Source organism: Macaca mulatta, chromosome 13, assembly GCF_049350105.2.
Source record: "Macaca mulatta isolate MMU2019108-1 chromosome 13, T2T-MMU8v2.0, whole genome shotgun sequence".
In the NCBI taxonomy this organism is placed as follows: Eukaryota; Metazoa; Chordata; class Mammalia; order Primates; family Cercopithecidae; genus Macaca; species Macaca mulatta.
Genome location: NC_133418.1, coordinates 99,531,661 through 99,557,439, shown reverse-complemented (window position 1 = coordinate 99,557,439; position 25,779 = coordinate 99,531,661). Strand labels below are relative to the sequence as shown.

The 25,779-nt window shown below is 42.8% G+C and overlaps 1 protein-coding gene and 1 long non-coding RNA gene across 51 annotated transcripts in view; both read right to left on the bottom strand.

The window, feature by feature from the left end:
* Positions 1-25,779, bottom strand: part of DTNB (dystrobrevin beta) — a 302,368-nt gene that overhangs the window by 74,121 nt on the left and 202,468 nt on the right. For 41 of the 50 annotated variants that reach the window (XR_013402986.1, XR_013402982.1, XR_013402984.1 and 38 more), the window contains 2 exons: positions 3,866-3,955; positions 295-382 (listed from right to left, as the gene is read on the bottom strand). Coding sequence is in view for 39 of the 50 variants with exons in the window: in XM_077960044.1 (XP_077816170.1) it covers positions 295-382; positions 3,866-3,955 (178 nt within the window). In the remaining 11 variants the exon portion in view is untranslated. The remainder of the gene's footprint in view (positions 1-294; positions 383-3,865; positions 3,956-25,779) is intronic. The other 9 variants (XR_013402987.1, XR_013402991.1, XM_077960038.1 and 6 more) reach the window with 2 other exon arrangements.
* On the bottom strand, positions 12,547-24,000 carry LOC144333877 (uncharacterized). The gene is made up of 3 exons (XR_013403009.1): positions 22,479-24,000; positions 16,526-18,581; positions 12,547-12,800 (listed from the first exon to the last, which is right to left on the bottom strand). It is a non-coding gene; the product is annotated as an uncharacterized LOC144333877 (long non-coding RNA).

The following is a 25,779-nucleotide window of genomic DNA, read 5'->3' as shown; positions in this document are numbered from 1 at the left end:
TAGTAGAGATGGTGTTTCACTGTGTTACCCAGGATGGTCTTGATCTCCTGACCTCATGATCCGCCCTCCTCGGCCTCCCAAAGTGCTGGGATTACAGGCGTGGGTTCATTTTTCAAATAAAGAGAACATTTAGATAAAATTAAGGGCCCCTTCAATCTCCTCCCTAAACACTCCCCTTCCTTTTGTCCCTGAGGTACCTGTTCTCCTAAATTTCATGTCTACTATTCCCTTTCCATTTGTATATTAAAGTAATGCTAATTTCTGCTACTTTCCTGGGATCCTCCATTAACTTACCACGTTTCCTGCTTCTGCAGCCAGCCGGGCAGCATATCGAGCTATAAGACGGTGTTCCTCATCCAGTCGGCTAGGACTGTCCAGAACACTGCCAAGGAAATAAAAATGCAACAGGTGTCTATTAAACATCCCTTATTCTTGTTCCATTCTTAGAATAGATGGAAGAAAAGCTCATAAAAGAATGGTAATAAAAGAACTAGAGGTCTGGGTCATAGATACTAATGGCCTTCTGAGAAAAAAGGGGATTTAGAGAAACGAGGAGGCCACATTTGTCATTCCTCATTGGCAGCACATCCCCACTGCTCCCCCACCATCAAAGGGGCACTTAATTTTGAATGCAAGGGCTAAGAAAACACAGGGCACCCACAAAGTCTGAGACAGGGATTTCTAACCAAATGTTTAAAACTGATGACTTTTTAGACCTTGATCTCAAATTCAAAAAGACCAAGAGCATTATGAAAAATAGAGGGCTGAGAAAAAATATACTTAACACTGGCTAAGCAAAAGTTTGGCCTTGTCAGGGCAGGCCAAACACACTGTAAAGCTGGAAAGATTCCATGACATCAAATATTCCCCTTTTCGTGCCCCTTTCTCTTCCTTTACTATGCTCATTCTACATCTATAGCCCCATCTTGGAGTTAATTAGTTTAATGCATTACTCTTTAACAACAGTACCAACACTCTAAAAAATCTAAGGACCCATTCAGACAGGTTATCAGATAATGTGGTATCTGGATGAGGGAAGGGTTCTTGAGTAATAGGCTGGCTCTGCATATGGGATGCTGATATGGAACTTTGGATTCTGAAATACATGACTTCTTTAATTTAGTATATCAAATGCTATTTATCCTTATCAAGACAGTCCCAGATTAATAGGGACTGTGGCTATATAATTCTCTGTTTAGGACTGGCAGATGCTTTAAGACAACAGTGATGATGTTGACTAAATGACTGGAGGTGGCTGTTGTGGCTTACCTCCACTTTGGCCCTATGTTCTCGGGTTTCCAAAAACCCCTGATCAGAATTTAGCAGTATGACAAGTCATATAGAAAAATTTAAAGACATGACTTCAATACTCATCGAAGTTTGTTATAATTACTGAGGGGAATCTGGGAAGGGTGCGGCTAAATCAATAAAGATCTGTCTGAAATTTTCATGTGTAGAATCAACTATATTTTTTCTAGTTTTTGCTTTTTTTAAAATCTTTCTATCTCTTTGGCTAAGTCTTTAAGCTTAACTTAGTCTTTCTTCTAGGATTTTTTTAAAGTGCTTTGAGTTCTCTGCCTATGACATTTGTCAACACTTTATAATTTTAAGCATGCAAATATCCATCTCCAGGATAATCATCCTCTGAAAAATGATCTTGTAATAAGAACAGACTACTATCAGGCGGCTTTAATATTTTAGGGTCAAGGCCCCAAGGTGAGAGATAAACTGTAATATTTGTGCTTTAAAGGTATTTGTGTGAAATAAGAGAACTATCTTTTAAATTAAAAAAAAAAAACAAACAATAAAAATGGATGCTTAAGAATACAAGTGGATCATATTATGGAGGGATTGGAAGCCTAAGAAGTGCGGCCTAAAGTGGCTGACCTCTGTTATCTGGCAAGGGATACAATAGGTTCTTCTGTGCAAAAGAGCTCCTTTTTCTCAATCACATTCTATCTCCTTAGGAAGGCTGATCCTATTTGTCATTTATACATGAGTGTGGATGACAGACTGCTTTAATTGGCTATGTTTTCTAGCCAGAAACTAGAAGCTTGTGTTGATGAGAGGTTTTAAGGTCAATGAAAATTATTTGAGGGCAATTAGAAAGGATCCTTATTCTTCTGTTTGAATTGACTTTCATTTTCAGAATTAGTTAGCCAGGAAAGTTCTGACTTCTCGGAAGAAGTATGAAGCTCAGTTTCTTAGATTACTAATCAAGAAGTCAGGCAGTACTCACTCACTCGTCATGTTCTCCCAAGGCTACCAGCCACCAATTTTTGCTCAGGGAGCCGAGGTGAGACTTGAGGGCCTTAGCTAAACCTACCATAAAGCTGATTGGGCTACATTACTAGGTAACAGTCTCTGTTAAACATTCTGCTGCTATTTTTACCATGGAAACTTTTGCTCACTCTGGACAATTGCCTTTACTGATAATAAAGAATTTGTCTTGCCTAAGGTGAAACAACTCTATTCCTAGAGACCAAGAAGTTGGGACAGTGTGCGAAGAAATCACCTGTTGGATGAGAAGACACTTTGTGATGCAGCGCACACAATTATCAGGCCCTTCCTTCCCTTTTAGAGGGTAAGCCTATTAAACATACTTAGAAGGTTAGAAAACCCTACTTCTCCAAGCTTTAGAGATACATAAATACCCCAGAAAAATGATGCTATTTAGTCATATCAGGAAAACTGTGGAAAACGGTATAAAGTATAATATTAAAAACAGTCTTTTTCATATGTATATTTCCCGACTGACTATTAATTTATTCTTCTATTATTACGGGGAGTAGCAGCAAGGTCAGATGACCCTCCCAAGGAGCCAAGGCATGCTGTAAGCAAAACTAAGATCAAAATTTAAAGCTTCAGCCTCTGTTATGGGTATAGCTTATAAATTACGGTTTTCTCTCTAAGAATAAGAATCTCAAAGCATGGCTTTCCAAGTTGTTTGGCCTTGTGACTCTACTTTGCTGTTACATAGGGGAAGGATGTCTTTAGATTGTTTAAACTTTACCTGTCATCCTACTTGAAGAATGGTGGTGGGTGTGGGCATGGAGTGGGCAGGAGACTTTGGACCTACCTGAACATAATACCATTTTTTTCGGTACTAAATCTTTTAAAAAAAGGATGAACTTTGCTATAGTTAGCAGTTATCAAATGTTTTTCCATCCCGAACCACTGAAGAATCAGACACATTCTCTTATTAACAATGAATCACTACTGTAGTAGTTTTCAGCGTAAGGGGAATGTGGAGCTATTATAATATATGTAAGTATTACAATAGAGAGGGTCTATATAATTTGGAAAAAGACCCTCAGGTGACAGTGATCCAATACCATTGTTGGGAATCACTGGTTTAAATAATCAACAATGACAGATTCCTGCTAACAGATAAAGGGTGGTAAAGATGTAATAGGGTGACAGTATCAAAGTCCCCAGATAAGACAAAGCAGGATATCTGTGGGCTGATCAACTCTAAACTTTGAATGTTAATACAAAGATTTCATTATTCAGGTAAGAATGAACAGGAAGAGGCTGCATCACATACCCCTGTGAATACTGCATCTTTGGAAATGTCGACCTCTCATAGGTTTGTATCTTTTTTGAGTGTAAGTTGAAGGAAGTGAACCCCACTTTAAAGGAGAATGTCTGACTCCATGTTTAGGTAAGCGCCCAGGCTTGGCAACCCTCCCTCTCTTGTAGAAGCGAATGCTTAGCAACTATTTTAACTCTGCCAAACATAGCTGGTAGTTGCTCAAGAAAAACGCTACATGCAGTTTTTTTTCCAGCTGACAACCCCAGGTAGCAAAGCTCTCCCTCCCTCTGATCACCCCTGGTTGCCCACTGCTGCTGCACCACCACTGACCGTGCACAGTGCTGCAGACGGGCCACATAGGAGGCTATCAGCGCATGCTCATCGGCCAAGTGACAGGGTATATCCTGGCTATACTGTAACCTAGGAACAATGGAGGCAAAGACAGCAAGCGTGACACAAACACACACACAGGGAGAAATGAACATGGATTAAAATGAGCAAACTTCAAAGAAAAATTTAAAAAATAATAAATCATGATAAGGAAAACAATAAAAAACCCACAACGCATAATGGAATATGGTGTTAGATCCTCAGGAATCCATCTCTCAAATCCTCGAAACAAAAGCAGTCCTTCAGGGGTGGCTCTGGCACTGACATGACAGCCCTTGGGAAGGACTTGTTGAGTGCGCAGAGGAGCCGCGTGTACCACTTTTGTCCAGGTGCTGCGCTCTGTGATGATGAACTTTTTAGAGGATCCCCTCTGGCAAGACAACTGAGGCACAGCCAGTCTACTAAATATTACTATGTGACCCCCTAGTGTTATGCTTTTATAAGCTTTTGTGTGCATCTAAGAATTTTCAGTGTTACTTCATGTTGCCAATTAAAACATTTTTATTTCTATAAGGATACTGCCTTTAGCATCAGTTTGTTTCTCCCATAAAACTGGTACCCATCCCAAACTCAACAGAACTGCACCTAATTGTAAGGCAACACTATATATTCTGAGTGAGGCTCTCTCTTACAGATATGTGAAAGGTCCTTAAGCACATGGTCTTCTAAATTTTTAGTACAGAAATATTAAAACTTGCATAAAATAGAGTAACGTAATGACTACCCCTCAGGTACCCACAGCAAAACTTGAATGAATATCAACATTCTGTCAATGTTATCTAATCGAATTTTCATTCCTCCCACTTTTTGTGCAGGGACGTGTGGCTAAAAGCAAACCCCAGGCAATTACTTCACCTGGGAATACTTGAGCCTGTACATCTATCAGACAGTAAAACATTTCACACAACCTAACACCATTATCACACCTAAAAACATAGACAAAAATATTTTAGTATCCCAGTCCATCTGCCAATTTCCTCAAATCTTAAAAAATGTCCATTTACATTAAAGTCAAGATCCAAAGTCCCCACTTTGCATTTGGCTGGTAGGTTTCTTTTATGTTTGTATTTGACTGATACATTTCTGGTTTTGTTTTTTTTTTTTTTTTTGAGACGGAGTCTCACTCTGTCTCCCAGGCTGGAGTGCGATGGCACGATATTGGCTCACTGCAACCTCCACCTCCTGGGTTCAGGTGATTCTCCTACCTCAGCCTCCCAAGTAGCTGGGATGACAGGCGCGTACCACCAGTTAATTTTCGTATTTTTAGTAGAGAAGGGGTTTCGCCATGTTGGCCAGGCTGGTCTTGGACTCCTGACCTCAAGTGATCTCCCTGCTTCAGCTTCTCAAAGTGCTGGGATTACAGATGTGAGTCACTGGGCCCAGCCCCAGTCATCTTTCTGAGGCTCAAACTGTCCTACCTTTGGCCAGTGGAAGCTCCTGTTGTAGGCTCTTGTGTTCTTTTGATATATCCATTAGACCTTATTAGCTTTCCTGCTTTCTAGCACAATAAAATGCTCTAGGTTTTATTATTATTTTCTTTTTTTTTTTGAGACAGAGTATCACTCTGTCACCCAGGCTGGAGTACAGTGGTGCAATCTCAGCTCACCGCAACCTCCGCCTCCCGAGTTCAAGTGATTCTCCTGCCTCAGTCTCCTGTGTAGCTGGGATTACAGGCACGCGCCACCACGCCGGGCTAATTTTTGTATTTTTAGTAGAGAAGGGGTTTCACCATGTTGGCCAGGCTGGTCTCGAATTCCTGACCTTAGGCAATCCACCTACCTCAGTCTCCCAGTGTGCTGAGAATACAGGTGTGAGGCACTGTGCCCAGCCCTCTACTTTTGTTTGTTATATATCTTGTCCCAGACTTGGAATGAACCATCCTTCTAAGGATCCCTTGTTCCGTTTACTGGCAAAAAGTATTTAGGGACCACATTCAGGATGCTAGGGTGCCCACGGTTCTAGGCTCACTGATTCTAGGACTTCTCAGTGGAAAAAGGTAGAAAATCTGTATATTTCAGAATGAAGAAAAATAAGTCCTCTCAGTGCTTTCAAGGTACCATTCCGTTTTCTTCTGCGTTACATTGCTTTTAACCCTTTTCCCATTTGTCCCGAGAATACTCACCAGCAGCACTTGCAGATACAGCATTTACCCTGAGATAACTTTGCCATGAAATATCTTGCTTTTATTATTATTATCTCATCACTCTAGTATACTGACTTTGGAAAGAAAAGACATCATTCTAGTTATAGCATTCTGTTCTTAGTAGTGGAATTTCCATTTACAAAATACAGTAATTCTCGATTGCTGAAAATGCCAAAGCATAGAAAGCATAGCATTCCTGTGCATGATGTTTATTATTATTACTATTATTATTACTATTTTTGAGATGGAGTCTCACTCTGTTGCCAGGCTAGAGTGCAGTGGTGCGATCTCGGCTCACTGCAATCTCCGCCTCCTGGGTTCAAGCAATTCTCCTGCCTCAGCCTCCCAAGTAGCTGGGACTACAGGCGCGCACCACCATGCTCAGCTAATTTTTTGTACTTTTAGTAGAGATGGGGTTTCACCACGTTGCCCAGGATGGTCTCGATCTCTTGACCTCATGATCCACCCACCTCGGCCTCCCAGAGTGCTGGGATTACAGGTGTGAGCCACTGTGACTGGCTGATGTTAATTATTAACATCATTCTCGAATGGTTGGCTGAAGATTCATTTAATGAATCAACCTTTTTTCCGAAATACATGATTCTGATGACTCAGATGATTCTGATGTTAGTTCTGTTTAGAAATAACTCCAAAAACAGTCTGTATATTTTATTTTCACATTGAAAATCAGTCAGCTTTGCTTCAGCCTCAAAGAGTGTGTTTATGTAAAATTAAAGGCGCACTGGCAGCGAGCTGTACTTTTTTTCTAAACAGGAAAAGGGTTAATGAGAAATCAACAGTTCTTCTTATCTTTGTTTCCTTGTACGTAACATGTCTTTTCTTTAGGCAGAGTCTTGCTCTGTCGCCCAGGCTGGAGTGCCATGGTGCAATCATGGATCACTGCAGCCTTAACCTCCTGGGCTCAAGCGATCCTCCTGCCTCAGTCTCCAGAGTAGCTGGGGCTACAGGTGTGCACCCCCACACCTAATATTTATTTACTTATTTATTTTTGAGACAGAGTCTTGCTCTGTCGTCCAGGCTGGAGTACAGCGGCACGATCTCGGCTCACTGCAAGCTCCGCCTCCTGGGTTCACGCCATTCTCCTGCCCTCAGCCTCTTGGATAGCTAGGACTACAGGCGCCCGCCACCATGTCTGGCTAATTTTTTTGTATTTTTAGTAGAGACGGGTTTCACTGTGTTAGCCAGGATAGTCTCGATCTGCTGACTTCATGATCCGCCTGCCTCTGCCTCCCAAAGTGCTGGGATTACAGGCATGAGCCACCACACCCAGCCCTAATTTTTAAATCTTTTGTAGAGACAGGGTCTCACTTTGTTGCCCAGGCTGGTCTTGAACTCCTGGGTTCAGGTATGTAATATGCCTTTTTTTTTTTTTTTCCCTCTAGCTGCTTTTTTTCTTTTTGAGATGGAGTCTCGCACTCTTGCCCAGGCTGGAGTGCAGTGGCGTGATCTTGGCTCACTGCAAGCTCTGCCTCCTGGGTTCACGCTATTCCCCTGCCTCAGCCTCCCGAGTAGCTGGGACTACAGGCACCCGCCACCACGCCCGGCTAATTTTTTGTATTTTTAGTAGAGAAGGGGTTTCACTGTGTTAGCCAGGATGGTCTCGATCTTCTGATCTTGTGATCCGCCTGCCTCAGCCTCCCAAAGTGCTGGGATTACAGGTGTGAGCCACTGCGCCCGGCTCTAGCAGCTTTTTAAATGTTTTCTTCATCACTGATTTTCAGCAATTTGATTCTGATGTGCCTTGGTATAGTTTTCTCTTTGTTTATCCTGGCGTACAGTTTGTTGTGTTTATAGTATTTGTAGGTTTATAGTTTTCAATGAATTTGTAAAAATTTCTTTGAAAAGTTGGGAAAAATGTTTCTTAAATATTTTTTCTCCCTCTCGTCCGTTAAGACTGCCTGATATTACCCCACAGGTTCCAGAGGCTCAGTTCCTTTTCAGTCATTTTCCTCTCTGTGCTCTACTCTGGGTAATTTGTACTGCCATGTCTTTAAGTTCAGTGTAAGTCCATCCATTGAATTTTTCATTTCAGACATTATCCCTTTCAGCTCTCTTGTAGGCCATTACAAGTATTTTAGCTTTTACTCTGATATGAGAAGCTACTGAGAGGTGATATATGATTTTATTTTATATTTTGAGATGGAGTCTCGCTGTGTTGCCCAGGCTAGAGTGCAGTGATGCAACCTCGGCTCATGGCAACCTCTGCCTCCTGGGTTCAAGTGATTCTCCTGCCTTAGCCTCCTGAGTAACTGGGATTACAGGCATGCACCACCATGCCCAGCCAATTTTTGTGGTTTTTAGTAGAGATAGGGTTTCGCCATGGTGGCCAGGATGGTCTTGAACTCCTGACTTCAAGTGATCCACCCACCTCGGCCTTCCAAAGTGCTGGGATTACAGATGTAAATCACAGAACCCGGCCCTGATATTATTTACATTTTAATAAGATCATTAGGCTGGGTGCAGTGGCTTATGCCTGTAATTCCAGCATGTTGGGAGGACAAGGTGGGAAGACCACTTGAGCTCAGGAGTTAGAAAGCAGCTTCGGCAACATAGCAAGACCCTCATTTCTAAAAAAATTAAAAGATATTTCCAAGGCTGGGCACGGTGGCTCACACCTGTAATCCCAGCACTTTGGGAAGCTGAGTTGGGTGGATCACTTGAGGTCAGGAGTTCAAGACCGGCCTGGTCAAAATGATGAAACACTGTCTCTACTAAAAATACAGAAAATTAGTGGTTGTGGATGCCTGTAATCCCAGCTACTCGGGAGACTGAAGCCTGAGAATTGTTTGAACCCAGGAGGCGCAGGTTGCAGTGAGCTGAGATCATGCCCTTGCACTCTAGCCTGGGCAACAAGAGCAAAACTCCATCATTCATAAATAAATAAAAGATATTTCCTCTCTAGAAAGTAAACTGCTAGAGAACAGGGGAAGATGTAGTCAATTAGAAGACTACTGCAATCTTCCAGGCGAGAGACAAGAGTGGGCTAGGAAAACAGTGTTTAATAGAGGTTGTAAGAAATAGCAGAATCTTGAACAAATTTCCATGGTGTTTATGCATACAGAAATGGTGTTGATCTCACAGTCAGGAAGTGGAGATGGATGTAAGGGAATGAGAGAAATCAAGGGTTCTGAATGAGCAATTGGGAAAATGGGACTGTCACGAACTGAGATGGGGAAGGCTAAGGGAGAAGTAGGTCTGGTGAGGGACGATAGAGAACTCAGTTTGGAACATGCTAATTATGAGATATGTATTAAATATCCAAGTGAAGGTACTGATTAGGAGGTAGATATATGAGGTAAGGGCTCAGGGAAAAGGTGTGGGCCAGAAAAATACATTTAGAAGTCAGCAATATCATCGGTGTTATAAAAAGTATGAGTCTGGCTATAATCGCCTACTAATAGTGAGTAAAGACAGAAAAGAGAAGCGGTCCCTGTCACACACTACCATTCGGGTTTCAAAGGAGTGTGGAAAAACTTGCAAAGGAGGCCAAGAAGAAATGAGAAAAACTAGGAGAGCGTGATATTTGGAGGCCACGTGCAACAAGCGTTTCAAGTAGAAAGGAGAGATCATCTATGCCAAACGCTACTGACAGATCAAGTAAGGGTAACTACTGAAAACTGACCACTGGATTCTGTGGTATAGAAGTCACCAGTGTCCTTGACATAAATAGTTTTGGCAAAGTAACAGGAGGTGAAAGTCTGACTGGGTGTGTTGGAAAGGAAATGGCAGAACAGAAATTGAAGTTTCCTTCTACAGATAACCCTTTGAAGAAGTTTTTCTGAAATGGGAAGGAGAGATATAGAGGGCACTTAGAAAGGGAACTGAGGCCGAGAAAGGATTTTTTTTTTTTTTTGAGACAGAGTCTCACTGTGTCGCCTAGGCTGGATTGCAGTGGTGCCATCTCGGCTCACTACAACCTCTGCCTCCCAGGTTCAAGCAATTCTCCTGCCTCAGCCTCCCAAGTAGCTGGGACTACAGGTGTGTGCCACCATGCCCGGCTAATTTTTGTATTTTTAGTAGAGATGGGGTTTCGCCATATTGGCCAGGCTGGTCTCGTATTCCTGACCTCAGGTCATCCGCCTGCCTCAGTTTCCAAAGTGCTGGGATTACAGGCGTGAGCCACCAGGCCCGGCCTACAGGAGGGCTTCTATTCAGAAGCAGTATTGTTTGTCATATAATTAGAGATCTAGAACACAATGAAAAGCATTCTTAGTAGTCAGATAAGGAAGTTAAACGACCATGAATTTTCTGGTAATTTTGTTTGCAGTGTGGGGTGTAATGTTGTTTTATCCCCATTCAAAGTTGTATCTATTTTACCAGATTAAGAAAATTTAAACTCTTTCCTTTTTGGTAAAATATAAATATACATATATACATAAATATGCAACATATATATAACTCCCAACTAATAAAGTTTGTTTTAGAAATTTGTTTTTCCAAAGCAGAGTCAATAGTTTACAATTCAGGTTTTTTCCTATAAAAACAAGAATTCCTAAACTGTCAAATGTCAATTCAATCCATAAAAGGAGATGATGCCTAAACAGCCAATCGTTCTAACAGCATTACTGATGGAAACTGGCACCTGAAACAATGGACGGAGCCCTACTAGGTATCCAGTGATGAAGACACCACCGTAAACAAAACCCAGACATGGCTGCTGCTCCGATGGTGCTAACACCACTCTAGTAGGAAAAGAAACGACCACACCAATCTCAGAGGACACAATACAATTTTATCCAATCAGGGAGATCAGCAAAAGCAAAGGTCAGTACAACGACCACAGAGCTAAAATGAGGAGGGACAATAAGATGGACATTCCGTAAGGCACCCTGATCAGCACATTCCCTCAAGGCATCCCCTAGCTCTAAGCCAATGCTAATGATGACCACAGCTGAGGGCAGAGAGTCTTGAAGGGGATTGGTAGAGTCTAAAGCAGCCTTTCTAAAAATATGTTTTCCCTGACTACCTCCTTTAGAACTCCCAGGCTTCTACTCAATCAATCTGGGAATGCAGCCTGGGAATCTGCATTTAGAACAAGTCTGCAGGTGTGCTAGCTGCATTCCAGTGTGAGAACTGCTCTCCAAGAGATGGTGATAATACCTTGTGATGTCAGCAGAATTTCTAGTGGTAGCAGGCCGTAGTCAGGAGGCACATCTATAGGGACAGGGAGCAAGGGGACGGGACTGAAATTGGGGAAGCGGGGATGAAGGGTGAGCAATAGCTGGATGAGGTCAGAGGCAGGACAAGGCCCTGACCTCGTCCTGAGGCTGGGTGTAGAGGAGCAGCCTGGAGCCAATGGTAACAATTATGTACCAAGCAGGAGGCAGTGGAATACAGCAATTGAGAGCATGGGCTTTGATTTTTAATCCACTTGGACAATAACTTCTCTATGCTTAGTCCCGTCATCTGTAAAATATTAATAATATAAACTCTACTTCATAAAATATTTATTTTGTAGACTGTTGGGAAGATTGAATAAAATAATGTCAAAAAGCATCTGGCATATATGTTGTCATAGTCATTATCAACAAGGTACCTGTGACCTATCAAGATACTCTTATGTATCTTCTCTTGTTTATTCTCAGAACAATCTTATAAGAAAGGGGTTATGGTAACCCTCATGATTTTACATCTCCAGCCCTGACCTCTCCCTTGAGCTCCAGAATCATGTACTTCATGGTCTATTCAACACCTCCCCTTGGCTGCCCAATGGGCATCTCAAACCTAACATGCTCAAAATAGAACTCTTGACTGTCTCCACTCCACCTCCTCACCTGCTCTTCCCCAGACTGACCAACTTAAATAAACGGCATCGCTATACCCAGCCATCAGGCCAAAACCAGAGGGGTCTTTTAAATTTCTCTCTTTTCCTTGAACACACATCCAATCCACTGCAAGTCCTGTGGCTCTATTTTCTCATCACCTCTACTGCCACCGTGACTTCTCATGAGCAACTTCTTACGAGGTCTTGCTTAGACTGCTCCAACCGCCTCTTGACTGTGCTCTCTTCTGCTCATATACTCTACAGTTGAGTCTCCACACTGCAATGAGTGGCCTTGTCAGTTTTGGGGTGAGGAAAATGTTCTAAAACTGTTTTCAGTAGTGGCTGCAAAACCCTGTGCATACACTAAAAACCACCGAATTGTACATCTTGAATGGATGAATTGTATGGTCTATGAGTTATATCTCAGTAAATCTGTTTAAAAAATAAATCAAGGGTCCTAACTAATAATTCTGAAACTGCTACATGTGCTGCTGGCACGGAACAAGTAAGTCAATGGATGGTAGATGATGGGAGCCAGGTGTCTCACCCCTGGAGAGGGAAGTTACAGACAACCAAGGTGGGGACAGCTAGAGGAAACCCAGCGGTACTGGATTCGAGTCAGATACTTCAGCATAACTCACATATAGCTTAATGCAGATACAGATGGATACAGAAATAATACAGGCATGTGCATATACGCATACTGATTTCTTTTATTTTTTCCTTCTTTTTTTTTTTTTTAAATTGAGATGGAGTCTCGCTGTGTCACTCAGGCTGGACTGGAGTGCAGTGGCGCGATCTAGGCTCACTGCAATCTCTGCCTCCTCGGTTAAAACAATTCTCGTGCCTCAGCCTCCTGAGTAGCTGGGGCTACAGGTGCTCACCACCATGCCCAGCTAATTTTTTAATATTTTTAGTAGAGATGGGGTTTCGCCCTGTTGGCCAGGCTGGTCTTGAACTCCTGACTTCATGTGATCTGCTTGCCTTGGCCTCCCAAAGTGTTGGGATTACAGGCATGAGCCACCGTGCCCAGCCTATACACACTGATTTTTTTTTCTTTTTCTTTGAGACGGAGTTTTGCTCTTGTTGCCCAGGTTGGAGTGCAATGGCGTGATCTCGGCTCATTGCAACCTCTGCCTCCCAGGTTCAAGCAATTCTCCTGCCTCAGCCTCTGGAGTGGCTAGGATTACAGGTATGCGCCACCACCCCAGCTAATTTTATATTTTTAGTAGAGATGGGGTTTCTCCATGTTGGTCAGGCTGGTCTTGAACTCCCGACCTCAGGTGACATCCGCCTCGGTCTCCCAAAGTGCTGGGATTACAGGCGTGAGCCACCATGCCCGGCCTATACATATTGATTTCTCATACCATTCTATAATAAAGGAGCCAGGGCTCCCTAGAAAAATGTCTCATTCTAGGGCTGGGGCAGGGAATACAAGATGAGCCTGGAGCATGTTGTAACGCCACAACCTAAGTAACTGCTTAAAAAACAAAAGGTGGCATGTCAAAGGGACACAGGTCCCAACCAGAAAGAGCTCCCACTAGTCAGAGTTGGAACAATTTGAGCAACAAAATAAATAATGTATTAAACAGTGTTGGGTTATAACCCAAAGCATAAAATAAACATCCATAAGTCCACACTGATATAAATAAATGATTAAATCAACAAATGAGAGATATACAGAGGGTGTAGATACTTCCCTCTCCAGGCGAGTAGATCTTAACTCCTCACCCTTGCCCTTGAGTATGAACCATGCTTAGGGACTTCCAAAGAATAGAGTAGGAAAAGAGTGGAGAAACCTTGTCAATGCTGCTTTGGCCAGGAGACCAAGGTTCCCATCAGCAGCGAGAACTCATGCTCACAGCAGGTTCTCTATGATGCAGGGAGAAGGGCACTCGCCTCTGTGGTGTTCTTCCCCCAAATCCATAAACACAGTCTAATCTTGAGAAAACCATGAAGGACATTCTGCAAAATATCTGAGCAGTACTCCTCAAAACTTCCAAGATCATGAAAAACAAGGACAAGACTAAGAAACTCACAGAACAGAAGGGGCCAGGGAGACAGGACAACTAAATGAGATGTGGCATCCCGGAACAGAGAAAGGGCATGACTCGATGAACTAGTGAAACAGGAATAAAGTCTGGAACTTTATGTACGGGTGTTGATTTCTTAGTTATGACAAGTGCACCAAGGCAATATATGATAGCAATAGAAGAAACAGGGCCGGGCACGATGGCTCATGCCTGTAATCCCAGCACTTTGGGAGACCAAGGCGGGGGGATTACCTGAGGTCAGGAGTTCGAGACCATCCTGGCTAACACAGTGAAACCCCGTCTCTACTAAAAATATAAAAAAATTACCCGGGCATGGTGGTGGGCACCTGTAGTCCCAGCTACTAGAGAGGCTGAGGCAGGAGAATGGTGTGAATCCAGGAGGCGGAGCTTGCAGTGAGCCAAGATCAAGCCACTGCACTCTAGCCTGGGTGAGAGTGAGACTCTGTCTCGGAAAAAAAGAAAGAAAGAAAGAAAGAAAGAAAGAAAAAAAAAACAGAGGAAGGGGTATGTATGTATATGGGAACTTACTGTACTACTTTTGCAACTTTTCTTTAAGCCTAAAACTATTCTACAGTACATCTTATTAAAAATGCTTTTTAAAAATCAAATCCCATCTCCCCTGCGTGGTCTGGCCCCTTGCTGCCTCTCCCGCTGGTTTTCTACACTCGTCTCTCTGCTCATTGCGCTTCGGCCCATGCTGACCTTTCTGCTGTTCCAGAAAACACCCAGTGCCTTCCCACCATGGGACCTTTATCCTCCCCATTCCCTCTGTCTGGAACGATCTTCCCTCAGATGCTGGCATGGCTTTCTTTCCTCCTCACATCATTCAGATTCCTGATCAAAGTCATCTCTCCAGAGGGTCCTTCCCTGATCATCCCATCTAAACCCTGAAACTCTCTGCCCCATTCACTCTCTCTTTTTCTGCACAGCATTTACCACTATTCTTTATTATATTATAAAACAATATTTTTCTGTCTTCTTTGCTAGAACGGCAGCTACATAAAAGCACGGACCTATTTTTACACGGCTAAATCACCAGGCACCTCCTAAAATAGTGCCTTGCACATATCAGATGCTCACCAAATATTTGCTGAACTAATGAATTAGCCTAAAGATGAAGTAATTTGTTACTTCTAAAGAAGTACTTAAGGCCAGGTGTGGTGACTCACGCCTGTAATCCCAGCACTTTGGGAGGCTGAGAAGTAGACCACCTGAGGTCAGGAGTTCGAGACCAGCCTGGTCAACATATAGTGAAACCCTGTCTCTACTAAAAAATACAAAAATTAGCTGGGCGTGGTGGCACGTGCCTGTAATCCCAGCTACTTGGGAAGCTGAGGCAGAGAATCGCTTGAACCCAGGAGGCAGAGCTTGCAGTGAACCGAGATTGTGTCACTGTACTCCAGCCTGGGCAACAGAGCCAGACAACCAACGTCTTAAACAAACAAACAAACAAACAAACAAAAAGAAAGAAGTACTTAAGTGTGAAGTACTTAAGTGTAAGTGTTGACAATTCCATCAACAGGTAAGTGACAAAGCTTGACCCTGAACCCAGGCCTAGGTGACTTCAGGGCTCATACTCTCTCAGCCACGCCACACTTAAAGCGAAATAGAGTTGACAGCAGCAAAGGACAGGAGTAACATCAGGTGCCGTTGCAGAGAAGGCGGGGGAGCTCCTGCCGCGAGTCACTCAGCCAGGCGAGTGCTGCGCTGAGGTGGCTGTCAGTGCAAGAGCACAGTTACAGTGTGTTTGTGACTAGGGAGCTGATCCGCATTTGGGAAATACACAATTTGGGGCAGAAGTTTAGACTGAATTTCTGTTCTTGAATTGACAGGCAGAGTTCAATGAGGTTTTCTTATTGCACCTCAATTTTTATATATATAATGTAAGTGAAAATACAGAATTTGGGGAATATTACAAAGAGTTGTTATAATGGATTTTAAGATAATTTTTTTCCCAACACTGTCGTTTCTCCTCAAACAATGAGAGTAATTCTGGCAACCACTGTTTCAAAGTGTTAGATATTTAAGGGAGTCATCTCTGAAGGTTAAAAGCACCGAAGAGTTCCGTCAAAGCAATCTTTAATGTACTGGTTGAGTGTTGGTAGGACAATTATTTCTAATATTATCTTCCTTGATGGAGGTAGTCCTTCTCTCAATTACTAATTACCAGCTGCTCTCTGAATAAGTATATTATACTCTTTTACTTTCATGGGAACTCAAACACTAAGTCACATTAATCTTCCCAATAATCAAGTCCTTGGGCAAGCTGAAGTGAGAGAATAGAAATTCATCTCCATATTTGTTATTCTAAATTTCAAAGGGGCCAAATTTGTACCTCTGACTACTGCTACTATACTACTAATAAAGAAGATGTAAAGGCCTACTAAATTGATGTAATCTTTCTTTTCTCTTTGTTTTGAGACAGAGTCTCATTCAGTCACTTAGGCTGGAGTGCAGTGATGTGATCATAGCTCACTGCAGCTTCAAACTCCTGGGCTCAAGCAATCCTTGCATCTCAGCCTCCTGAGTAGCTGGGACTACAGGCGGGTAGCATCAGGCCCAGAGAGTTAAAGAAAAAAATTTTTTGTGAAGATGGGGTCTTGCTGTGTTGCCCATACTGGTCTCGAACTCCTAGCCTCAAGTGATCCTCCCACCCTGACCTCCCAAAGTGCTGGGATTAGAGGTGTGAGCCACTAGCGCCCAGCCTTGTAATCATATTTCATTATCTATGTTGAGTACGGTAATGGATCACAACATGTTGACTTATAAAGTACCTTTTATCAGCTCTTAAATTCTGAGTAATAAAAAAAAATTGTATATAGAGCTGCATCTCTTCTTTTTAGCATCCTTATTCTAAATCCAAGACAAGGTGAAATGTTTATTGTTCTTAAAGGGCCCGATAGTAAATATTTTAGGCTTTGTAGGCCATAAGGTTTCTGTTGCAGCTACTCAGTCTGCCATGGTAGGGAAAGCAGCTATAGCCGATATATAAACAAGTATGTTCCAATAAAACTTTATTTACAAAACAAGTATACACCCGGTATACATAAGGGCAGGAGTTGGCACAAGCTGTAGTTTGCCAGCCCCTGCCCTTGTGTATACCATGTGGTGGCTTGGAAGTGTTCTGAGGCCAGTTATATACCTGTGCACCATGCCAATATCTGAGAAGAGGTCAGGAGTCTTTGTCTTATATTCTTGAATTTAGGTGGATGTTAGGAACTAAAGTGGCTTACAACCACATCCATAAGTCTGCTTTGATTCCAAAGTGGCTCTCAAACCCTTCTATGCCTTAGATAAGTTTTAGGTAGCCTAGGGATTCATTGCGATGAAGGTGAGAAACTAAGGAAGATAGCTGCACCCTTCCAAGTCGTCACAACAGGAAGAAGCTCCCAGGAAAAGCAACTCTGGAATTAACATACTTTTCTTCCTGGCAAACCTTCTAGCCCAGGATCAACTCCAGGGTGCTCCTAATCTAACAGGACCATTCCAGGCTGCAATACGCTATTCTGGACTGTCCATGTTGGAACAGTGGCCACAAGGATTTCAGGTGCTCCTCCACTGGGTCTAAGTTTGAAGATAGTATGTAAGTCAACAAAATGACCGAGGGCCAAAGTGCAAGGACAGCAGTCCAAAGGGAACCACAGCAAGAAACTGGCCTTTGGAGTCTGACAAGAGGTCAACACGAGGTTATAAAGGCAAGTTTAAGAAATAAGCCAGGAGCAACAAGTTAAATCAGGGTCAAGTGTAAAACAAAGAGGCCGCTAGACATGAACACTAGAAATCTGTTTCGGAACAATGCTCTTGCCTTCCTCATGAAAGCACTTTTTGTGTGTTCTTGGTCAATGACAGGGTCCCTAATATGTGGTTATTTTAGAAAACAGATATAAACTCTAAAGGGTTTACCTATAAGGTCAGAAAATAGTTTAATGACTTATCCTACAAGGATAAGCTATAAATGCATCAAGTTCAATGTAGTTGCAGTTGGAATTTTGATTGGGAGGCAAAACTGAATTGTATGACACAGAGTGGCCAAATAGTAAATATTTAGTTGTACCGAGTTTTCAATACATTTAGTATCTATGTGCCAGATACTACATCAGTACTGGAACTACAGTGATAAACAAATGTAGCTCCATCCTTGTGAAGTGCCCGATCTTGAGAGGAATACGGAAATACTGATATTAATCAATTATTTATAAGGGTAGGGAATGTTATAAAAGGATGTTTGGGGAGATCATAAATAGAAGATTTGACCTAGTCCAGGAGATCAGAAAAGTCCTCCCTCAGAAAGTGACATCAAAGTTGAAACTTGGGTGACAAACAGGGTTGGCTAAGTGAAGATGTTGGATGAAGAGGGTCCCAGGCAGAGGGAAGGGTAGTGCAAAAGTGCAGTTGAGAGAATTTACAGCATACTTCAGGTACTGAAAGAGTCCCAGTTTGAAGAGTAGGGGAAAGCACTGGAAAATGAGGCTGGGGAGACACGCTGGGCACCATGAATGGTTGCCCAAGCCTATTCATTCATTCATTCATTCATTCATTCATTCACTCACTCACTTACTTGAGATGGAGTCTCACTCTTGTCATCCAGGCTGGAGTGCAGTGGTATGATCTCGGCTCACTGCAACCTCCACCTCCTGAGTTCAAGTGATTCTCGTGCCTCAGCGTCCTGAGGAGCTGGGACTACAGGCACGCACCACCACGCCCAGCTAATTTTTCCTATTTTTAGTAGAGATGGGGTTTCATCATGTTGGCCAGGCTGGTCTCAAACTCCTGATCTCAAGTGATCGACATGTCTGCCTGGCCTCCCAAAGTGCTGGGATTACAAGCATGAGCCACCGTGCCCGGCCGACGAATTTTATTGTAAATAAATTGTAACTCAATAAAGCTGAAAAAATAGTGACTTAGTGACTGGCTGGCTGGTGTGAGAGAGGAAGAGAGAGAGAGGATGGAGTAAAAAGATTCCCAGGTTTCTGGCTTCAGCAAGAGGTGGCTGGTGCTGCCACTTACTGAGCTGAAGCTGTGGAGAAGGAAGAGGGGTGAAAAGACGTGAAAAAGGGTGATGAGAGGTGAAAAGAGGGGAGAAAGTGTAGGTTTAGATATGTTGGCTTTAAGATGTCTGTGAAAAACCTAAGTGGAAATGCCAGGTGGGCACTGAGATAAATGGTTCTGGAACTCGGGAGGATTGATTTGGGTAGGAGGTTAGATGTAGGATCACTAAAATGGGAGTGTAGGCCCAAGGCAGGGTCCTAAAGAGCACCAGCATATAAGAAATGAGTGAGGCCAGAGGAATTAGTCACAGAGGCCAAGGAAGGAAACCAAGGACGGAAGGAACCAAAAATTAGCCACACACTGGAATGTGGGTCACTTCGGTCACTTTCAATTCAGTCATTTTCAATCTGAAATTCAATCTATCTTGGCACTTGGGAAGGCCAAGGTGGGAGGTCACTTGAGGACAGGAGTTTGAGACCAGCCTGGGAAACACGGCGAGAACCTGTCTTTATAAAAAAAAAAATGAAAAATTCAGCCTGGTGTGGTGGCAACATGCCTATGGTCCTAGCTACCTGGGAGGCTGAGAAGTGCCTGAGCCCAAGAGTCTGAGGCTGCAGTGAGCCGTGACTGCATCTCTGAACTCCAGCCTGGGCAGCAGAGCAAGACCCTGTCTCTTAAAAATAAACATAAATCAATCTAGCTGCTGTTTCCCTTTATCATCTGCTAAAATTTAAGGCTAGGAGAAGAAAAGACCACTGTCATCTTTCATATAGCCTGGCCTCCACAACTTCAAATAGACCAAATTGTCCCAAGAAAGATCCCACACGGAAGCTCTATTAGAAATGCTGAGTGAGAAGCTCAGAAAAGCATTTCTGTGTCCTCCACAATAAATGCACAAGGCCAGCTGATTCTAACAGTTAAATTATAAGACAATTCTCTGACTCTGGAAAGTCCTGAAGTTGAAGAAATATCAATAGTTCTGCCATGGTGGGAGAAATCTGTAGGAACCACCAAAGCAGAAGGAAGACATACAAAAAAATATTCCAGTGAAAACCCGAACACCCAGAATAATCAGTGACTTTAGCAAGGAAACCCTAGGTAAGTGGATGCAGGCTAGGGATTAGTACTGAAAGTAACACATTTCAGAGTAGATTCTTACACCGGACAACATTATTTTGTTTTGTTTTGTTTTAGGCAGAGTCTCACTCTGTTGCACCCAGGCTGGAGTGCAGTGGTGTGATCTCAGCTCACTGCAACCTCTGCCTCCCGGGTTCAAGCGATTCTCTGCCTTGGTCTCCCAAGTAACTGGGACTACAGGCACCCACCACCACACCTGGCTAATTTTTTGTATTTTTAGTAGAAATGGGGTTTCGCCATATTGGGCAGGCTGGTCTTGAACTGCTGACCTCAGGTGATCCACCCACCTTGGCCTCCCAAAATGCTGGGATTATAGGCATGAGCCAGTGCCTGGCCTGAAGACAACAACTGTGGATCACAGTATGTAAAGCTGTGTTCTGTTACAGCAATGTAAACACATGCCTGCTGTTATATCGGTATAACAGTATTCTAAATGCCTGACTGAGACTCTCAGATCCATGGGGCAAGCAATGTTACTCTTCTCTAACATGTGATCCTGCAGCACACCATAAATAATTCTCAGCAAATTAAGGTCCTTTTCTCCTCTGTCACTAAAAAAAATACACAATGTCAAGGCACTAGTGTGGAAGAGATGGATTTACAGAATGTAAGGACACTCCCCATCTGGATTATCTCTCCTCAAAGGACTTTAGCCACAAAGGGCAAGGGGGTACAAGAAAAACATCCTTCCAACAGCTCACTGTCTCATAGGTTGTGGCTTGATGCAATCAACTCTGTTTAAGGGAAAGAAACTAGTCTGTGCCTTCACTGCATTACAAGCTAATGAGAAAAAATAATGCTGTCCAATGAGGACCTGTGAGAGACACAAACAAGCGCAATGACATGCCAGGCTCTATAGGTTCTCTGGCACAGCCAGGTTATGGACAGAATGGAGGAGCTGGAGTGACATGGGGCTCTCTAAGAACTGCTCATCACCACTCACCTTTCCTGTGCATATCTACCCAGTGGGGTCTCGTCTTAATAAAGTAGTGGTGGTGATGCTATCTAAATTTGTCAAGTGACCTCTTTCCCAACACGAAGTGTATGAAAAAAGTGTTTTTTTTTTTTTTTTTTCTTTTTGAGACGGAGTCTCACTCACTCTGTTGCTCAGGCTGGAGCGCAGTGGCCCAATCTCAGCTCACTGAAACCTCCGTCTCCCAGGTTCAAGCAATTCTCCTGCTTCAGCCTCCTGAGTAGCTGGGATTACAGGTGCACACCACAATTCCTGGCTAATTTTTGTATTTTTAGTTGAGACAGGGTTTCGCCATGTTGGCCAGGTTGGTCTCAAACTTCTGGCCTCAAGCAATCCAGATCCACCTGCCTCGACCTCCCAAAGTGCTGGGATTACAGGCATGAGCCACCGCACCTGGCCTGCATCAAAAATCTTCACCAAATAAGTATCATATTGAACAAGAAAACATATCTAGTCCTTCCACTTTCTTCCCTCCCCACCCCCCAATTTATGTTTTCTTCCTGAGTAAATAAGCTCTATGAGGTTAAGGACCCGCCATCAATCAACGCTTGGGTTTAATGTACATAAAATTCTAGTAATCGGTTAAACTTCCTACTAATTACTCATGTGAAAGGCAATGTAATATTATGTTTACACATAATATGTATAAAGTAGAGAAATAATACCTTTCTTTTTAATTTCCCCGTTCTGAATGGAATAAGCAGGCAGTACTAGTGATTTATTTGAAATAACTGAAAAAAGAAAATCCCTTTCCTAGCAGAGGAAGTACCAATTAAGAGGCAAGCAGCAGCAAGAAGATTTTGAGAGACGGAATTCATTTTTGGCCCAAGCCTGGGAAGTCTACACCCTCAAAGAGCTTGTAGTCTAGAAAGACATCGAACAAACAGCTACTACGATACTATGGTATGTACCAGACGCTGTGGCTCACAGAAGACCACATAATACAGTTTTAGGGTGTTAGGGAAGGCTTCCTGGAGGAGTCAGAGCTAAGATGACAAGGAAGAATTAGATGACAAAGAAGAGAGAACAAAGGTGAAAAGGATGGGGAGGTCCTTCAGGGAGAAGTGGCATATGCAGCTGCCTGCCTGGGGCACTGTGAGAGGTCCAAGTGCTTCTGAGTATGGATGCTGAGAAGAGAGAGTGGGATGAGGTAGGGCTGGAAAGGCTGGCAAGGGTCAGCTCAGAAACAAGGGCCTTGTAAGCCACACAGAAGAATGGGGGTTTTAGCTTGTAGAACTGTGTGGCCATCAGCTACCTATGGCTATTTAAATTCCAATTCACTCCAATTAAATAAAATTAGGCCAGGTACAGTGGCTCATGCCTGTAATCCCAGCACTTTTGGAGGCCGAGGTAGGTGAATCACCTGAGGTCAGGAGTTCAAGACCACCCTGGCCAACATGGTAAAACCCCATCTCTACTAAAAATAGAAAAATTAGCCGTGTGTGGTGGCACACACCTGTAGTCCCAGCTACTCAGGAGGATGAGGCAGGAGAATTGCTTGAACCCAGGAGGTGGAGGTTGCAGTGAGCTGAGATTGTGCCACTGTATTCCAGCCTGGGTGACAAGAATGAAACTCCATCTCTAAATAAATAATTAAAAATTCATTTTCTCTGTCACATCTCAAGTACTCAACAGACACATGTGGCTAGTTGGCTCCCATACTGGTTAGCACAGAACAATTCCATGCTACTAGACAGTGCCGTAGCAAAGAAGAGCCCCTGGAAAGTTTTAATCGGGATAACAACATAATCAGATTTGCATTTCAGAAAAACCCCTGCAGGTGCAAAGAAAAGACTAAATTGGGGGTAAAGTGGGGAGTAGACTGGAGATTCCCCAATAAGATCCATGAAAAAGTTGAGAACTGTACTGATTTAAGTGTTTGCTTTACTAGCTACAGTGAGCTGAAATATTTTACTAGTTTCATATCAAGAGGAGTGAAAAAAATCTCCGGTTAAACACAGTACGTCTAGGCTGGATCAGCATGGGAATTTCAGCATTCGGAGATGTTTGTTCTATGTGCCAGGCTGTGGCCCATCACCATCACTTGACCGTAGCAACTACACTGAGTCAACCTCTTAGGAGATAAGGTCAAAAGGTATTTCAGTGAAAAGCCCCAAAGCATGTGTGTGTAAAAATGTGTTTTTAAAAAGCACGTGTGTGTTCATGTGTGTATCAGAAAGAGAGAAAGAGATATTATATAGTGAGAGAGGAAGAGAGTCTGTGTGGGGGCTGCTAGGGAGAAAAGGGGTGTGTGTGCATGTATGCATGTCAGGTTCTATTGGTCATTTGTTGGCTCTAAGTATTTGTATCCCTTTTGCTGGTGTGAACGTGAGATTCGCTGGAAGAATCTAGAAGACAAAAACGATGGTCTGGTTCCCAACCCTCTTCTGGCACAAATCCTCCTCCAGTGTTTTGACCAAAGGGACCTTAACTCAAGCCAGGAAGAAATCTGAAAATGATCCACACTTTTCCTTGCCCCACCCACATCCAAAATTTACAAAGCTTGTCTTCACTCCCGGCATCCCACAAACATCTCAATCTGAACACGACAACATTACACTTGAGATCTTTTTCCCCGAACCTGCTCCTTCCACTTGGCTCTGCCGACGGTCTATGATGGATGTGACGCTTGGTCATGCTCAGGACCTCAAGCCTCAGTCCAATGCAAAGAAGAAGCAAACTATTACTTACTATGCTTCTGTCAGCTTCTATTTTTCAAACTAAGGTATTTAAGTATGGACTTGGAAATACTCAAACTTTCTGCTTGTACTAATCTGAGTTAGAACTGGTGAAAGGTTTACCTTAAATGCTTGAGTGGAAATGGAATCTAATCCCAACCCAGAAGCAGCTGAAAACTGGCGGTCTGCCCAGGCTGTCAGGCAGGCTCTGGACACCTGCCAACATCAAGGACCCTGAAGTTCTCTAAGATTATGTGTTAATTTTCAATTACTCTGCTTTTCTGTCTTAAAAAAAAAAAAACAAAAAAACAAAAAACACTGGAGAAAAAACTATTCTTGTGTTGACTTGGTAAAATTCTCACGAAGACTTCGTATTAAGTTAGCTGTTTCCTGAAACCATCATGAACTATTCTTGCTTTTCAAACAAACTCTATCTTTCTCATTTCACAGGTAGGAAGAGAATCTGTGCGCAGAGTCCACATATGGGTAGTTTCTGACATGACCACTTTTGTTTTGTTCCTTTTCTTAGTTTCCCCCAACAACTCTGTTGTCCTCGGTCTTAAAAAAACCAAAAAATAGTGATTTTTGTCATTCTACTGTATTCTGCAGATAACAAGATAAACTCTTTTGTCACCCAGTCAGAAAGCCATTTTAATACAGGCACTCATTGTTTCGTTGTGCTTTGCTTTATCGTGCTTCACAGATATTGTGCTTTTTACAAATTGAAGGTCTGTGGCAACCCTGAGTTGAGCAAGGCCACTGGTGCCATTTTTTCCAACAGCATGTGCTCACTTGGTGTCTCTGTGGCACATTTTGGTAATTCTGGCAATGCTTCAAACTTCTCCATTATTATCATCATATCTGTTATGGTGATCTGTGATCAGTCATCTTTGGTGTTACTACTGTAATTGCTTTTGAGTGCCGCAAACCATGCCTACATAAGATAGCCACCTTAATCAATCAATATGTGTTCTGACCGTTTCACTGACCATCTCTCTGTCTCTCTTCTCAGGCCTCCCTATTCTCTAAGACATAACAATATTGAAATCAGGCCAGTTCATAACCCTACTATGATGTCTAAGTGTTCAAGTGAAAGGAAGAGTTGCATGTCTCTCATTTTAAACCAAAAGCTAGAAATGTTCAAGCTTAGTGAGGAAAGCATGTCGAAAGCCAACAAAGGCTGAAAGCGAGGCCTCTTGTGCCAAACAGTCAAGTTATGAATGCAAAGGAAAACTCTTGAAGGAAATTAAAAGTGGTACTCCACTGTACACAGAAATGATAAGAAAGCAAAACAGCCTCATTGCTGATATAAAGTTTTAGTGGTCTGGATAGAAGATCAAATCAGCCACAACATTCCCTTAAGCCAAAGTTTCATCGAGGAAGGCCCTAACTCTCTTCAATTATATGAAGACTGAGACAGGTGAGCAAGCTGCAGAAGAGCTGGAAGCTAACAGAGGTTGGCTCATGAGGTTTAAGAACAGAACCATCTCCAGAACATGCAGGTGCAAGGTGAAGTGGCAGGTGCTGATGGACAAGCTCCAGCAAGTTGTCCAGAAGATCTAGCTCAGATCACTGATGAAAGCAGCTACACAAAAACTGCAGATTTTTGATGAGATGAAACTGGCTTCTATCGGAAGAAGATGCCATCTAGGGCTTTCATAGCTAGAGAGAAGTAGTCAATGTCTGGCCTTAAAGCTTCAAAGGACAGACTGACTCTCTTGCTGGGGCTAATGCAGCTGGCAACTTTAACTTGAAGCCAATGCTCATTTACCATTCTGAAAATTTTAGGGCCTTTCAGAATTATGCTAAATTTACCTTGCCTGTGCTCCATAAATGGAAGAATAAAGCCCGGATGACAGCACATCTGTTTACAGCATGGTTTACTGAATATTTTAAGCCTACTGTTGAGACCTACTGTTCAGAAAAAAAGTAGGTTTCAAACAGTACTGCTCATTCATTGAAAATGCATGTGATTACCTAAGAGCTCTGATGAAGATGTACAACGAGATGAATGTTGCTTTCAGGCCTGCTAACGCAATATCCATCCTGCAGCCCCTGGATCATGAAGTAATTTTTTTTTTTTTTTTTTTTGAAA